At 40.3% G+C, this 16,934-nt stretch overlaps 2 protein-coding genes and 1 long non-coding RNA gene across 5 annotated transcripts; 2 read left to right on the forward strand and 1 right to left on the reverse strand.

Annotated features, from left to right (window-relative positions):
• The first annotated feature begins 342 nt into the window (after positions 1-342).
• LOC140748482 (uncharacterized) lies at positions 343-8,172 on the forward strand. The gene is made up of 8 exons (XM_073081295.1): positions 343-581; positions 1,579-1,705; positions 2,599-2,857; positions 3,370-3,603; positions 4,201-4,355; positions 4,612-5,015; positions 5,346-5,487; positions 6,784-8,172. Exons 1-8 carry the CDS (start codon positions 490-492, stop codon positions 8,170-8,172), a joined length of 2,802 nt encoding a protein of 933 aa, XP_072937396.1. The 5' UTR covers positions 343-489.
• Positions 8,173-11,024: 2,852 nt separating this feature from the next.
• Positions 11,025-13,267, forward strand: RpS21 (ribosomal protein S21). 2 transcript variants are annotated; one of them, XM_073081521.1, is made up of 4 exons: positions 11,025-11,120; positions 11,213-11,271; positions 12,087-12,278; positions 13,199-13,267. In XM_073081521.1, the coding sequence occupies exons 2-4, from the start codon at positions 11,222-11,224 to the stop codon at positions 13,206-13,208; spliced, it is 252 nt and encodes an 83-aa protein (XP_072937622.1). In that variant the 5' UTR covers positions 11,025-11,120; positions 11,213-11,221; the 3' UTR covers positions 13,209-13,267. The 2 variants fall into 2 exon arrangements, with proteins under 2 accessions (XP_072937622.1, XP_072937623.1); XM_073081522.1 differs by lacking the exon at positions 13,199-13,267 and having other exon boundaries at positions 12,087-12,282.
• A 1,474-nt stretch (positions 13,268-14,741) lies between these two features.
• Positions 14,742-16,486, reverse strand: LOC140748458 (uncharacterized). 2 transcript variants are annotated; one of them, XR_012102952.1, is made up of 3 exons: positions 16,306-16,486; positions 15,882-16,035; positions 14,742-14,879 (listed from the first exon to the last, which is right to left on the reverse strand). It is a non-coding gene; the product is annotated as an uncharacterized LOC140748458 (long non-coding RNA). The 2 variants fall into 2 exon arrangements; XR_012102951.1 differs by having other exon boundaries at positions 14,742-14,874; positions 16,306-16,484.
• Between the last annotated feature and the right edge of the window lie 448 nt (positions 16,487-16,934).

The raw sequence follows: 16,934 nt of genomic DNA on the forward strand, positions 1-16,934 counted from the left end.
ATCTAGATATTTATAAACGGTTTTATCGCTATACTTTGTAGTTACATAATGATGAAAATATGACCTTCCAGTCTTCAAGTAACCTGAATGACGCCGGGAAACTACAGACCTGAACCACAGCAATTTGATGTTTATTGCTTGCAAATATAAATAAGGTTCCTAAAAAAATACATTTCCGTCAAATAATGACCTTGAAGTCCTAAATCCTGGTGCAGTATGCAAGTAATTTGCATCAAAATTATTTTCCTTATATCATAAATAGGTATAGTCAACAGGTAAATGTTGCCTAAAAGTCTGCATCGGCGTCGTGTCATGACATCATTATTTGTTTATACAAAATTATTATCGCGAGGGTATCGTTGCACATGCACTTTAGAATTATTTCTTAGTGTAAACGGACTTGCAGTGCTGACCAGAGAGGAGAGGTAAGACGCAAAGTGAAGTAGAGTGAAGCGACGTGAAGCAAACCGGAGTGGGAGCGACAGCAACATGCGGTGTTGGCTGCCGACGCTGGCGCTGGCGCTGGGCGCGCTGCAAGCGGTCACGCTGGGGCAGGCGCTAACCGAGCAAACCCAATATCGGTAAGATTGCAGTACAATAATACCTCAAACTAACACGAAAGGAGTGAGTGATAGATAGAGCCGCGTAAGTCGATTTCATAAGTCAGGGTATATCGAAAGATACTAATGAGTGGATTAAATATATAATGATTTCTATTTACCAGAGGACGGCAATGGTCATTTATCATGGTCACCTGGATTGCATGTGCGTTTATTATATGTATATATTTTTTCTTTATTGGTTAACTAAGCTGGTAAATTAATCGCTTTATTTATTTATTAATTTATACTAATTAAAATAAATTAAACTATATAAAAATATGGTTACTTTCAAAAAACTGACTTTTAGTGGTAAGTCCTTCTAGAAGTGAACACTACATGCGTTAGAATTTTTTTTGATTACACTTCAGAATTACAAAGTAAATTCTTAAAAATAATAATAACAAAGGTTAAAAGCCATATACTTAAAACAATATTAATACTTAAAGACAAAAATAACTTATATATCTACTTAACAGCTATTATTTGATTTTAGAGAAATAAAGTAATTTTAATTGACAATATTGATGCACCAAAAACATCAACGTCCCTGCTAATTTTGTTATATCCTGAGCACATTCGATATTATAAAATTATTGGCCAAATTTACCAAATTTTCTTAATCTTTGTTATCTTTTTTTAATTTTTTTAATCTTCGTTATTATTGCCATAGAAGTAAATGCATTCTATAAATTTAAACTGGCTACCTATTGCGATTTAATGGAGAAAGCGAAAAATGTTTCTTTATGGTGACCAATTGTGACAATTGTGACAATTATTTTCAAGCTTTTCTATTTTTAGTATTTGCCGTTACAGCGGCCACCATTATGTATCACTATAATAATTGGTATCTATCTGTTGAGGTTTAAGAGACACAGCCCTGTGACAGACGGACAGATAGCGGAACCTTAGTAATACTTGCGTGTTACTTCCCTACTATTTTCCGCCTTTAATAAGTTACTGTGCTGTTGATCCTCAGCGAGCTGGCGAAGCTCGGATGCGTGCTCGAGTCGTTTGCAGAGGAGACGCGCGTGCGCTGCTCGCTGCCTGCCGGCCGCCTCACCATCACCACCGACAACAAATTGTACTTCCACATCGAGTGTGAGGTGCGTTATGGCACGGTTACGCAGAATGATCTTGCACCATTTTGAAGGTGGTACTAGAACCCTCTGTAGTTCGATTCCGGTGGCACCGCCACCACATCTATTTCTGCGTTATAGCAACAGTTTTAAGCGCTGCTGTGTTCTGATTTGAAGGGTGATTAACGGAGATATGCTTGGCGGAGATTCCAGCTTAGTCCTCAGGGGTAATGGCGCATAGAGCTTCCGACTTCAAATAGAGCTGGGCCTCTTGTAGAGATATGATCTAATGGACATGTGAAAAACAGTTTTTGATAAATCGATAACTTTTAATAAATTGATTAATTATAATATTTTTTTTGTAATATAGGAGTAGCAGTCGAGCATGTAGTCTACCCGATGGTAAGTGGCTAGTGCCGCCCATGGACATCTGTAGTCGACCCCAGATAAGAATAGTTTCCCACCTGAGGTAGGCCACAGATGCGCCGCGTCGTGCTTCGTTATTTCAATGAGCAGACGGTGACAAAGTGAATTATGGCTATAAATGTTCTAAATAAAATAAAATGAATATTAATTCCTTCCCTCTATCAAATTGCACCGTTTTAATTTTTCTTTAAAATTACTATAATAAAAGATATAAAAGAAAATTTGCTATTTCGATCTATTTCCGAACCAAAGTTGTAAATAATTTATTTTTTATGACACGAATTACTTGGTCGATAAAACGTCAAAGTATTTTGCATCCCTTTTTCAAGATGGCGGCCGAGGGACAAAAGTTTCGATCCCACTAACTTGGATTTATTTTCACACAAACCGCTTGACATCCAAAAAAAAAATTGTGTCTTCTTCACGCCGAGGACTGCTCGATGGACTTTTGCGAACAAATAAATAAATATTAAATTTGATTTTGTTTGATACAGCGAGACGCCAGTGGCCGCGCGGGACGGTTCCTGTGCCGCGAGCTGAACACGGTGACCGCGAAGCTGCGAGAGAACGGGTTTCGTTTGAGGACGTGGCCGGAGCTGACCGTGCGACGCTGTGCACTGCACGAGCCGCTGAGCTGCATACGCACGTCGGACGGTGTCGTCATCAACACCCTGCTGCTGGAAGACGTGCCCGAACTGCGCCCAGAACACCTCGAGGGCCTTGAGCTCAAGTCACTGGTTATCTCGCACAATGGTTAGTCGTGTTGACCTGTAGTTCACTTAACTATCGGGACCTTTTTAATTGACCTGTACAAGTGAAAGTCGAACTCATATCACTCACACTCGACTCACACATTCGATATCATGAAAGTTTCATTTATTTTTTGTACATATAACCTTAGCAGCCATAGATGTACGCAAATCTGAAAAATGATTTCAAAGATTTGTGAAGTCAGCGCGGTGGACTATGGCCTAATCCTTCTCATTCTGAGAAGAGTGGTTAGCAGTGGGACAGTAATGATAACGGAAAGACAGCGGATGCTTAGTCACTGAGTTCCATTTATACCCTTTTGGTACGGAACCCTAAAAATTAGCAAAACCTATTAAGGATTTTTTGAATTCGCGATTGCGTGCGAATTGGATTCGCGAATTATTTGTATACAGAACAAAATATAACACATTATATAAACTTTATAGAAATAGCGTGACACAATCATTTCTGATTTTCTTTTCATATCAAATAAATATCTTTGAATATTTGTGCAGCTGAGAACGGAACAGTCGTGCCGCATGCTGCGTTCGGTGTTCTGCCGTCGCTGGTGAGGCTCAGCACGAACAGGACGCAGGAGGAGCGGTCACCTGCGCTAGAACACCTGTCCAAGCTCAACTTAACTGGCCTGGTCGAGGTCCCCGCAGGAGCGTTCAGTGGATTGCCAAACCTAGAAAAACTTATCCTGGGAGGACACACAATTAAACATATAAATGAGGAGGCATTCATAAGTAATAAATAGTTAACTTTATGATTTAGAATAGAATATAATAGAAAACATTTATTTTGTGCTTTTGAAGTTATAACATATAACAGACATACATACAAAAACTCCGGCTCCGGCAGCAGCACCACCACCACACCAATTTTTGCAACATAACAGCAATGTTGGGCAGAGTTGTGTTCCGATTTAAAGGGTGTGTAAGGGTGTACTTTTCCGAGGCGTTCCAGCTTAGTCCTTAGGGTAGCGGCACATCTGTGGCTGATCTCAGGTATATTTAAACCTATCTGAGTTGGATTATGATGTCCATGGGCGGCAGTAGCCACTTACCACCAGATGGACTGCATGCTCGTCTGCTACTTCTATATTATAAAAAAAAAAACTACAAGCACATCATTCCATTATAAAGTAAAAAGATCTGAGGATATCTGTTTGCACGAATTTATTCTACTTATCATGAGTTATCTATATATATATATATATATATATATATATATATATATATATATATATATATATATATATATATATATATGTATATATATATATATATATATAAAAGCGAAAAGATATATGATATAAATTAACTATACATTATTTTTGGTAGATTTGACCAGCGTGTTAGGTCTATATCTGAATACCAAAGCAATGAAGTCGCTGCCCCCAACGTTGCTGCCACGGGTATCATGGCTAGAAGTATCGGACCTCCACCTGCAGTACTTATCCCGCGAGCCGTTACGTCACCTGACGATGCTACAATTGGTGAGTTCCTGGCGTTCCTGCCTCAAAATGCGGATTAACTTCGCGGAGTTCCTCAGGCACGAGAAGCGCAAGCATTCACGGCCCGCCATAACTTTTTACATGGGGAAACCCTGCATGTGTGCCTCTCAAATGGGGGGCAGCGGAGAGGGTATGTCAGACTCCTGACGGCTAAACCCGCAAGGTGTTCCTCTGAATGCCCTTTGTTGGGACCACGATCATCAAATAGATCATTCTATAAACAGTTTAAATTTTCTAGGTAAAGATCAGCAACGAAAACATGTCAGAGCTTCGTCTTGAAGCCGGTACTTTTTCGGAATTTTTCTTCCTCACCGTGTTGTCGATAGTATCGTGCGGCGCGAGGACGGTACCGGCGGACCTGGTACGTGGATCGCGATTGCTCGTAATTCTGTCGCTGAAGGACAACCGGCTGACGGAGCTGCCCGGCGAGCTGCTCGCCGAGCAGAAATACTTGATGGAACTCAGTCTCGCACAGAACCGTCTGCGCACGTTGCCCAGCAAACTATTCGCTGTTTCATCGAACCTGGTCGAGCTCGATCTGAGTGAAAATGTCATCGAGTTCTTGCCGAACGATATATTCAAGGCAACGGAACATCTTTCGAAGCTTAACTTAAATCAAAACAATGTAAAACAGCTGAAACCGTAAGTATCGACTGCCATAACATTTTCCTTATTCGTTCATAAATTCCCAACCATTACATATACATACGTACATAAAAATTGTATCCTCATACCAATTGCCAAGATATACCGCATCCCAATCAATGTTGTCATCCTACTGTTAAGTAATAATTCCATTCGTTGCATAAAAATTCGCATCGAGCTCTAGATCAGGGCCTTCTTAAGTAATACGGGGGACCCTAGGCACACAAGAATTGGAGGACCTTACACATTATGTAAGGAAAACATTTTAATTCAGAGATATATGTGTGTCGTGTAATGTTAGGCGAGGCCCCGCTCATGTCATTGCAGAGAACTATTCGTGCCAGTAAGGTCTTTGGAGCATCTGTCTCTGGCGCACAACGCGCTGGTGATAGCGGACTTGGCGATTTTCGAGCATCTCTTGGAGTTGAAAACTCTCGACCTTTCTCATAACGCCATTACGCAGTTATCGGTGAGTTGTCTTCTGAATAAGACTCATATTGTTTTAAAATATACACCGCTATATTCCTTGGGTGTATTACAATAAAAGAAATAGAGAAAGAGATATTATTTAAATAAAATTTTCAAATAAAAATATTTAAACAACAATGATAGCACCGCCGAATTTCCAACAACTCTCTCCCCTCGCCTGACGTCTCCTCACCCATCTGTCACCGCACCCACACCACTGCTTCGTCACATATGAACGCACCTCACCACTGCTCCGTTACAAATATGTTGCCTATTTTTTTCAAAAGGGACACGTTAGTCAGTAATAATAACATTAGAGATCATTGTAAGTCGGTCAAGTTTATGGCATGGCATATAATTTAGTAAAATTAGTTATCATAGTCAGTCAAGTATATGGAAAAATAACCATAGCGAGGGCTAGGACAGCAGCCTATTGAAACAGATAGCGATCCATGCACCGAGACGCATCCAAATCAAATGCCTCTTGTTCCAATGTTACAAATATTTTTATAGGAAGAGCAGGTAAAGGAAATAGGTAGGTGGCGCTATAGGAATGTCGTCCGGTGCAGGTGCCGCCAGCGCCGGGTATAACGTCGTCAGTTTTCAACGTTTAGACCTGCCCCCGACAAATATTTTATTCCAAAAAAAAGCACTAAAAAGTGAAAAATTAATGTGTCCCATGTTTCTATAGTAAACATCCTACATATTTTCTAATTAATATACTCATAATACGTACGAACTTAGGTTCACTAATACTAACTAACAAAAGAAATAAGTGGTGGTACGGAACCCTCCATGGGCCAATTTTTTTTTTAATATAGGAGTAGCCGAAGAGCGTGCAGTCCACTTGATGGTAAATGGCTACTGCCGCCCATGGACATCTATAATCAAACCCAGATAGAATTAAATATTCCTATTAGAGGTCAGCCACAGATGCGCCGCTACCTCTGAGGACTAGGCTGGAATTCCTCGGAAAAGTATGTCTCCCTTACCGCACCCGTTAAATCAGAACACAGCAGCGCTTACCACTGCTCTTATTAGGTCGAAATCGGTGTGGCGATCGTGCCGCCGGAGTCGACCCAGAAAGGGTTATACCACCTTCAATACATCATATTAACTTTTATCTTGTTGCTGTTAAATCTCCGATAGTACCCAACGACGCTCGAGTACATTTAGCATCATGAGCTTCCCCATTATAGGTTGTTATAGGTAACTATAGGTATTGGCTTAATTTTAATGTACTCGAGAATAGAGATAAATGAATATACTCGTAGATAAGTAAATATTTTGATTTCAGGATTTCGATCTAACGTTTAAGTGGAATGGGACAGTTGATTTGAGTTACAATAACATCTCGAGGTTCTCTCTCGCTGAATATGACCAGGCAAATTCGAAGAAGGCATCGTACAGACTTATCAACAACACGTCCATTTGCGACTGCAACTTATACAAATTTGTGATAGCCCTCAAGGAGCCCAATTTTGCGAAACGTTTCTACTTAGATGATGCTCACTGTGGCTCTCCTGCATCGCTCTCCGGCAAGCGGTTGAGCACGGTACCGGTCGACGAGCTCTCGTGCGCGCTGGACACGCCGCCATGCCCCGCGCACTGCGCCTGCACGCTGCGCCCCGCCGCCGCGCGCTTCGAGCTGGACTGCCCCGCGGCCCCGAGCGAGCTGCCGCCGCTCGCGCCGCTGAACGCCACCGCTGTGCACCTGCGCCTCCACACCGTCCCCGACGACCTCGCCGCGCTGCCGCCGGAGGTCCGCCTCGTCAACCTCTCCGGGCTCGGGCTGACTGTCCCACCCCGGGCGCTAAGCCCCGTCCACAACCTGACGATCGATCTTAGCAACAACGACTTGACGATGGCGCCGATCTCTCTCCTCGAGGCTAACGCTACAGTTCGTCTCTCTGGAAATGTATTGGATTGTGACTGCGCCCATTATGGCTCTATCGCGATGCTGGAACTTCGCTTTTCACAGCTGGAGAATGGCGAAAAACTACGGTGTCGAGGCGGCAGTAGTGTGATGAGCACTACCGCAGCACAACTGTGCACGATGCGCAATGCGATCACGGTCGGTGGGTCGCTGGCGGCGGTCGGGCTGCTGCTGGCTGCGCTCGGTGTTCTTGCGTTCAGATACTCCACCGAAATCCGTCTCGTGCTCCGCAGATACGAGGTGCTCGACTTCTTTTTTGAAGAAACTCCGGATCCCGCCGGTTTGGAGAAGGCATATGACGCGTTTGTGTCGTTCACGCACCGCGATGACGACTTCGTGCAGGACGAGCTCGTATCGCAGCTCGAGGACGGGCGGCGGCCGCTGCGGCTGTGTTTACACTATCGCGACTGGGAGATCGGCGGGTTGATCACGGAGCAGATCGCCCGCTCAGTGAGCGAGTCGCGGCGCACGATCGTCGTGATGTCGCGGGAGTTCCTCGCGTCGACGTGGGGCAGGATGGAGTTCCGCGCGGCGCACGCGCTGGACCGCGTGATCCTGCTGCTGCGCGGCGACGTGCTGAGTGCCGCGAGGGAGGACCCGGAGCTGCGCGCGTATCTAACCACGAAGACGTACGTACACGCCGACGACCCGCTCGTGTGGGACCGCGTGCGCGACGCCGTGCTGCGCTCGCGGCGCCCCCGCCCCTCCGCCGTGCCCGCTCTCCCCGCCGCCCCGTCGCTCTCCCCCTGACCGCACTCCTCCCTACTCCAGTATTCCTGACGCTCATCCAAGCCTCTCCAGTTCTCGCTCCCACGAATAGTGAAACAATAATGTAACATGCGAAATTACAAGTAATACTGTCAGGTAGTCGGTGAGGTGGTGAAATAAGACACTTGAAAGCTGGTATGACTGACTTTAATTATATTTGTTGTCAAATATAAAAGTTACATATAAAGGCATAATGTGTCAGCTGGATTCCTTTCAGGAGCACTACCATGAGTTGGCATAGAAACGCCACTATAGAAATTGTAAATAGAAAACTATTGTCATTTTGCTAGTGAATAACATAACTACTATCGATACGGTATTTCTTGACAACGTCTGTCAAATTAATGACTCATGGGACCGAATTTGTATGGCAATAGATCATAATGACATTCGCTAGCGATTTGATTTCGATAGGTTTTTTACGTATCGAGTTAAACGCCACTACGGATTTTAGTTCTACGAGTAACCACCAGAGGCGCTGTACAATTTTTCATACATTTATTTTACGCAGTCGCTAGCGAGTAATACTTTTGTAAACTCATGGTAGTGCTACAGGTTCCCTGTAGTTCCCGACGTGAAACCAATCAGTGCTACGTCTTCTAATCCATTCACTGCCACGGCTTCAAACTCATCCACTTCAATTGTTTTAGTAACGAAGTCTTGAAACAGAGTGACGTTCGTCTCATTTTGTTCACCTCCAAATACCACAATTGTGTTTATATTGTATTCATCGTTGTTAAACACATTCTGGAAGGTGTGGTACAGTTTTGGTGACGTGAATAAAATTTTCGGCTGCGTTAAACGTAATTGTTGTTGGACAAGTTCTGTAAATAAAGAATAAAGTTTCAATCAACTAGTACTATGTGTTGATTGAGAGATATGATACAGACATTAAATTAATACGTAAATCAATTCATTTGTATTGGAAAGATAATTTTAACGTATTAATAATGTCACACTTTAATAGCGAATATGCACATTTTTATTTTATTATTTTAAACCACTTATCACGTCGTTTTAGCATAGTAAACAATATAAACAATTTTATTAGTGTTTGAATTTTTTTTTTTTTTAATTATTTATATTATCAATAAAATTTGACACATTTGAATGCCACCATTTTACGCGCTCTTTGAATGACGTCACGTAGCGTGATTTGTATTGATATTGATGATAACTGTACGCACATAAAGGTATTATTAAACGTTTTCAGGTTTCATCGCTATTTACATCATGGGAAAGGCTAAATAACCACTTTATAAATATTTTATAGAGTTATTGTGCGAAACCACTACTATAAATACATTATATAGTGTTTTTTTCTTTTCCAAAAAATGCGAAAATATGAAAAATGTGGTGCAAGATAATAGAAAACAGATAAAGTATCCAAAATCGCATTAACATTTGCATTTACTGTAACAAACAACAATTTTAGGTAAATAATTTTAAAATATTCCATTGCTCATCTACCTCGTTAGGTACTTATCGACTTCTACATCAAACACTATCATTTGAAACACACAAAATGCATTATAATGTATTATAATATTATAAAGATAGGTGATTTTGTGAACCCTTTGTGGTTCGACTCCGGCGGCACCACCGCCACACCTATTTCTACCTAATAACAGCAGTGTTAGGCGATGCTGTGTTCCGGTTTTAAGGGTGTGGTAAGGGAGAGAGACTTTTCCGAGGCGTTCCAGCTTAGTCCTCAGGGGTAGCGGCGCATCTATGGCCGACCTTAGGTGGGAATATCTAATCCTATCTGAAGTTGATTACAGATGTCCATGGGCGGCAGTAGCCACTTACCATCAGGTGGACTGTATGCTCGTCTGCTACTCCTATATTATAAAAAAAAGAATATTAACAAAATAAGTTATGATCAGTTAAATATTTCTGAATTGACCTATGCATAAAAACCAGTTTATTAATTTTGCATATTATAGATAAATAGTCCGATTGTGCTTTGACAAAACGACTTTCCATCATTGTTCTTGATTATTCCTAATAATACTATGTAAAAAAGTCGCACTAGGTAATAAATAACACTGTAGGAATATAGACAAAAACAATTTTTCTCTCAAACAGTTTGAATATCACGTCATTTTTCGATTCGACCAATGGGAATGCGTTTTGCAAATTTGAATTTCGCGCGCATAATTTACGATTTTTGATTAAAGTTTTAAACAGTTTAATACAAAATAAAGAAAAAATAATGGTTTAGATGAAATTTCAGGACTGTAATGTACCGAGGAAAAAAATAACAAGCAGATCTAAATCACATGCATATTCCCTATTAGTTTTATCGCCTGTACGTATTGTACAATCTTAATTGCAGGTGGCGCTGCTGTATTCGGATTTGAAGAGGTTCGTAAGGGAGAAATACATATTATATGCGGAATTCCAACATAGTACCAAGCCCTATATAGGTTACTATACTCATTGGTACTAAGCAACATTCTGTTGAAGTTGAAACTCGCCCTTTTGAGGGAGTCCGAGGTTTAGGAGAACTCTCTTAAAAACTAAATCCCCAACATTAAATAAAAAAACTCTTCCAATAATTAATTATTAAAAAAATCAATATCTTTTATTCAATTATGTTACTTAATTAATTCAATTATTATAACAAATACAATAATATATTGCTTAAAATTGTTTTTTTACAATCATCGTCACTTGATCGTCACTAATATTTTGAACATCACAGGAAAATTTAATTATTAAAATTTGTACTCGTGAAATATTTAAATACATAAAATATACAAGATAAGAATAAAAAACATAAGTCTTAAATGATTTTGTAATTGTTAACACATAATTTAATTTTTCGTACATAATGAGTGGGTATTTAAAATATCGTAGCTGGCAACACGCTCAGCGGCCATCTTCCTTTTACGCCTGTCAATTTCGATTCGCGTGTGTGTATTTAGGTTAGTTGTATTATTTTAAAATACTTAAGCCCTTTACAAACCCCTGAAATCGCTACAAGTTGTCGCTAAAAGTCACTGCGTGTCCATTTCAGATAATCACAATGCAGAACGACGCCGGGGAATTCGTTGACTTGTACTGCCCGAGGAAGTGGTACGTTTGGCCTTTTATAGGTTATTCTTAGTGCTTGTTTTGTGCCACTTTAACTATTAATGTACGTTTAACTTATTTTAAATCACTGAAACGAGCATGCGTCTATCTGATTGTAAGTGGTTACTGCCGCCCATGACCACTGCCTAATATTAACTGCCTGAGGATGGCAACAGATGCGTCGCTACCTCTGAGGACTAAGCTGGAACCTCTCGGCTAAGTATGTCTCCCTTCCCATACTCTTCAAAGCGGAACTTCACTGCTGTTAGTAGACAGAAGTAGCTGTGGAGGTAATGCCTCGGGAGTCGAACCACAAAGGGTTCTACCACCTTAAGTTTAAACAATGTTATGCTGAGCCTAAGTGAATCCTACAGATTTATATGTGGTCCTACAATATAGGCATCATTATTTTCCTACTGCTGGGTTCATGTCCCTTCACAGAATGAGAAGGATTAGGCCATAGTTAACCTTTCTGCCCTCTCATATACTTAAGACTTTTTTTATAAATCTCGGGTGTGCAGGTTTCTTCATGATGTTTTCCTTCACTGTTTAAGCAAATAATTAATTAATAATATGCACATAACTTTGAAAAATTATTTTTAGAGGTGCATATGCCTGGGATTTCAACCTTGGACCCTCTATTGTGAGGCCGAGTTTGATAAGCACTTGGCTGTCGCTGTTGACTTTACGATGGTTCATCGTTAAGTCCGGTCTTAATCATACATATTTGTAGCAGATTGTTGCGAAGTAGTTTTAATCTTAACATAATTGTGTAGATTGTAAACCACAGTTTGTTCTAATAATTGTATTGCTTACAGCTCGGCAAGTAACCGCTTGATCCATGCTAAGGATCATGCGTCAGTCCAGCTTGTGATTGCTGATGTGGATCCCGCAACTGGCCGCGCTGCTGACACCTCCAAGATCTATGTTGTGTGCGGGGCCATTCGCCGTATGGGAGAGTCCGACGATTGCATAGTGCGACTCACCAAGCGAGATGGCATATTGACTAAGTAAGTTTCTTCTAACCATTGAACATGCAGGTAGAACTCTCTGGTTCCACTCTGGCAGCACTATTCTCTTATTCTCCTATTTCTGCCTATAGCGGTGTTAAGCTGTTTGAATTTGAAGTGTGTAATTTTTAATGTTAATTTTAATTTTATTTAGGAAACATATAATACACTATGACACTTAAAAAAAGGTTATAAAACTAGTTCACATATCAGTAGTTTCCACTACAAATGTAGTCAGGAAAACACTTAGTTCAGCATCTGAGGGATAACTTAGTTCTCAGTAGTGGCGCATCTGTGGCCAGTCTCAGGGATATTAGATCAGGGGTTGATTATAGATGTCCATGGCGGCAGTAAGGAAGACATAATTTTCCGAGACTGAAGATTTTTAATATTCATATGGTCTCGTAAGATGTTGTTAAGTTAGCTAATTACGAAATAATTTAAGACAGATGGTGCCTTAAGTAGGGATTGAATAAATTAACAGACTTGGTATTACACGGATCTCACATAATTTTATGGTAAAGAACTAAGTTGTGATGCTTGTTTCTTACCACGCGATGCTTGTTTCTTACCATGCTTTTATTAGCTTGACCTGTATGTATGTATGTAATGGAATCTTTAAACTTGATTTTTACCCACTTTGAACGATCCGATTAATTTAAAATTTTGAACAATTATCAAGAACCAATGACAATACACAATTTAAATAATTTTATCCCCTTCATCTCATCAGAATCATCAGGAATCAGGATTAACGATTTTTCTCTTGAGATTTTAGTGTGGTTTTTAGTTTTGAAACTGTTATTTTATACAGGTTCATAAGATCTTTCTAGATTTTAGGGATCACATACACTAGTTTTAATTTTATTATTAGGGATATCAAAAATAATATTAATATTTATGTTTTTCTTTTGTTACAGGAACTACTAAAGTAGTTTTTAAGGATGCCCTATTTTTAAGAAAAAAATAATAAAAAAAATCTAAAATTACAGTTTGTTTTATTTATAGAGTTTTACAATATTTTCTGTCATAAAAGTAAAATTTATTTACAAAATGTGTACATAAATTCATTCTTTTGAGCTTCATATGTTAGTCTTCAATTGATCATGGAACTGGAAAAAAAATAGATAAGTTAATGTGAAGTTTCAAAATATTTTCATGAAGAGAATTGCTGAATAGTGCTAGCTAGTTGCTTTTAAAGGTGGTAGAACCCTTTGCAGTTCGACACCGGCGGTACCACCGTCACACCTATTTCTGCCTCATAACAGCAGCGTTAGAGCTGCTGTGTTCTGTTTGATGGGTATGGTAAGGGAGACACTTTTCCGAGGCGTTCCAGCTTAGTTCTCAGGGGTAGCGGCGCGTCCGTGGTCGACCTCGGGTAGGACCTCGTGGTCGACCTCGGTAGGGTAGGATATCTAAACCTACCTGGGGTCATTACAGATGTCCATGTGCGGCAGTAGCTTACCATCAGGTGGACTGCATGCACGTCTGCTACTCCTATATTATAAAAAAAAGTCAGAAGTGATAGGTGGTAGAACCCTTCGTGGTCAAACTTTAGAAATACCACCACTGTACCTACTTTTGCCTTTTAAAAATACGGTTTTGTGGTGTCGTCTTCTGGTTTGGGAAGGGAGAAATAGTGATGTGAGGCATTCCAACTTTGTATTTTTAAAGGGTGTTATTCCAATGGCCACTATAACAACAAATCAAAAACAAATGGGCGTTCCCATACTAGAAACCGGTATTTTTTGGCTATTTTAATATGGAATATTGCACCGTAATAGAAAGACAGTTTAAATTTTCACTGTGCATGTACATTCATTATGGCAGCCATAGAAGTACTTCTATGGCTGCCATAATGAATTTGGTGATGATCATTATCTAAGGGGGCGTCTATTAATTTACCTGAGGCGTTTAGGGGGAAGGGGGAAGTTTATCAAGCCAAGTCTCATCTATTCTTACTTTGAGAGAGGGGAGGTCTCTGCATATTTGCACGTAATTTTTATTCCACAAAAAACAGTAAAATTGCGAGAAATTAATGTAAAATAGAATAAGGCATATTAATTTATTCATTAAATTGTGTCCAAATCTAGAATATTATTAAATTATATATTAATCAAGTTATTATTTTTTTAATTTTTATAATCAATCTATTGCATTTACACCAGAAACACACATTGTAAAATATTAAGTGGGATTAGGGGATGGGGGGTTGAGCCAAATATCACATCTCACCAGGAGGGGAGAGGGATTGGAATCGGTAAAACGTCTCACGTAATAAATGCTCCCTAATGGTTGGAAGCCTAAGTCACAGTATAGTTACCTATACAGTATTCTATCTTCAGTAGGCGCGCAGCCCTAAGGCGAGCTCTCGCCCAGCGGCCCTGTAGGTATATAATTTAAGAACAGGGCCGAGTTACAATACTGTATAGATCCTTATACTGTGCCTAAGTTTACCTCACGTCGTGTTACGGGGTCAGCGGCCGCCGCAGCCGGCCTTGCCGCCGGGCGGCGGGCGGCAGATGGTGCGCTTCTTGCAACCCCGCGCCACCGCCAGCCACGCCAACACACACACCCACCACACCATCCACCTCAGCTGATCTCCAGAAACACAAATTTTATTACAAGACTTGAAGATGGTAGCACCCTTTGTGGTATGACTGCTTCATAACAGCAGTGTGAATCGCTGCTGTGTTCTGGTACTTTTCAGAAGCGTTCCAGGTTAGTCCTCAGGGGTAACGGCGCATCTGTGGCCGGCCTTAAGTAGGATATCTAATCCTATCTGGGGTTAATTACAGATATCTATGGACGGCAGTAGCCACTTACCATCAAGTGGACTGCATTCTCGTGTGCTACTCCTATATTATTCAAAAAAAGAGCTCAGTTTTGGAGGTGGTGGAACCCTTTGTGGTTCGACTCCGGAGACACCTTCGCCATACCTATATCTTCATAACAACAGTGTTGAGCGCTGCTGAGTTCCTCATTGAAAGGTGTAATCACGCTAAATGATGTTAAAAACTTAAAGGTGGTAGAACTATTTGTACTTTTTGCCCTTAAGTACTGTTGTTACGGTTTCGGGGGAGTGGCAAAGGCTCTCCCCTGTGTCTATACTTTCTGGCCATTTCAAATTGGTCCTTGGAGGTAATTCACATCATATCTGAAGCCGACATCAGACCGGATTCCAACGCTACGCTAATGGGAATGATTATAGGTGTCCAATGTATTAGAGCAGAAATTTACACTTACCATAGGGTGGACTACATGATCGTTTAGTACTCCAATATAAAAAATAAATATGAAAAAACCAAGATAAAACGAATAAAAACTACCTACTAGAAAGTCGTAGAACTTGACTTTTGTGATTCCTAAAATGTTAGATTAAAGATAAAATCACACTAAGGCAAAATCGTGATCACTAGACCAATGAAGCATAATTTTTAATAAAATCATTAATACAAGTATCATATTTTCAGTTTAGGCAAATGATTTAAGAAACACTATTTACTTTTAATTTAATTAGCAAAAACATTATCAAGTAAATTTTATTATTTTGTGCTATTTAATATTATCAGGCGCGTACTTAATACCAACTCATGAACTCACCATATTTTTCATTGGTAGAAGTAAAATATGTTCTGTTTCCAATAGTTTCGTTTTAAACTGCTTCACTAATTCACCAGTATTTGGGTTTGCAGCCGCCCGGGCAGCGAGGAGGGCGACACGATGATTTTCTTTTGCAAGCAAAAGCGCTGGCAACCTGATGTAAATGGTTTAGATATTCACTTTAAATATATACAAAAAGGGTAAAAACTACTCCTTATTAAAACTAAAATGTTAAGGTTTGTAATCCATTATTCAGATTGTAGTCTCACTTCAAAAGTAATAGATATAATCAAGTTCGATATTAAAATCCTAGAAGGAAACTGACTTGATAACAAAGATATTACAGTGGATTACTCAGAACAGAACCCGTCAGTCAATAAGAGCCTTAAACTCACTCAGCCACAGAAGACTACGGACTGCTTACCTGAATGAGTAGAAAGAGAAGCCACCACGCGGCGATATCAGATTTCTTCATATTTGCTGTTAGGTGCGCCCTGCCCTTCACTACATGATGTTTTTTATATTATTTTCACAGTTAATTTTGATAGCAACATGTCGGATGTCGGAAATTTTCTTTTGTTCTACATCTGTCAGGTCAGTCACCTTTTAAAAAAGAAGTGTCGTAGCCAGTAACTATCTCTTTTCTGTCAATTGGTATGAATTATCGTGAAATTCCCTGTGGCGGACTGCACTCGTCGGCGACCCGGGGCGAAATTGTAGAATGAGGCCCATGGCGGAATGTTGCATAGGCCCCCTGTCTAAACGCTTATGTAAAACTCTTCTATAATATAGAAGTAGCAGACGAAGATGCATTCCACCTGATGGTACCCGGCTTCTGCCGCCCGTTAATATCGTTGATCAACGCCTAGAAAGATTAAGGTTCCTACCTTATCGCTTAACGCTGCTGTTATTAGGCTGACTTAGGTGTGGCTGTGGTGCCACTGGAGTCGAACTAAACAGTGTTTAATTCCATTACCAAGCATGCATTAACAACCAAACTTGTATAGAAAATTTCAATCAATCTGTTAATAATATAATAATAATTTTCTTTAT

Source organism: Epargyreus clarus, unplaced genomic scaffold (assembly GCF_041222505.1).
Source record: "Epargyreus clarus isolate Ecla_fem2 unplaced genomic scaffold, WU_Ecla_fem_2.2 ptg000016l, whole genome shotgun sequence".
Lineage (NCBI taxonomy): Eukaryota > Metazoa > Arthropoda > Insecta > Lepidoptera > Hesperiidae > Epargyreus > Epargyreus clarus.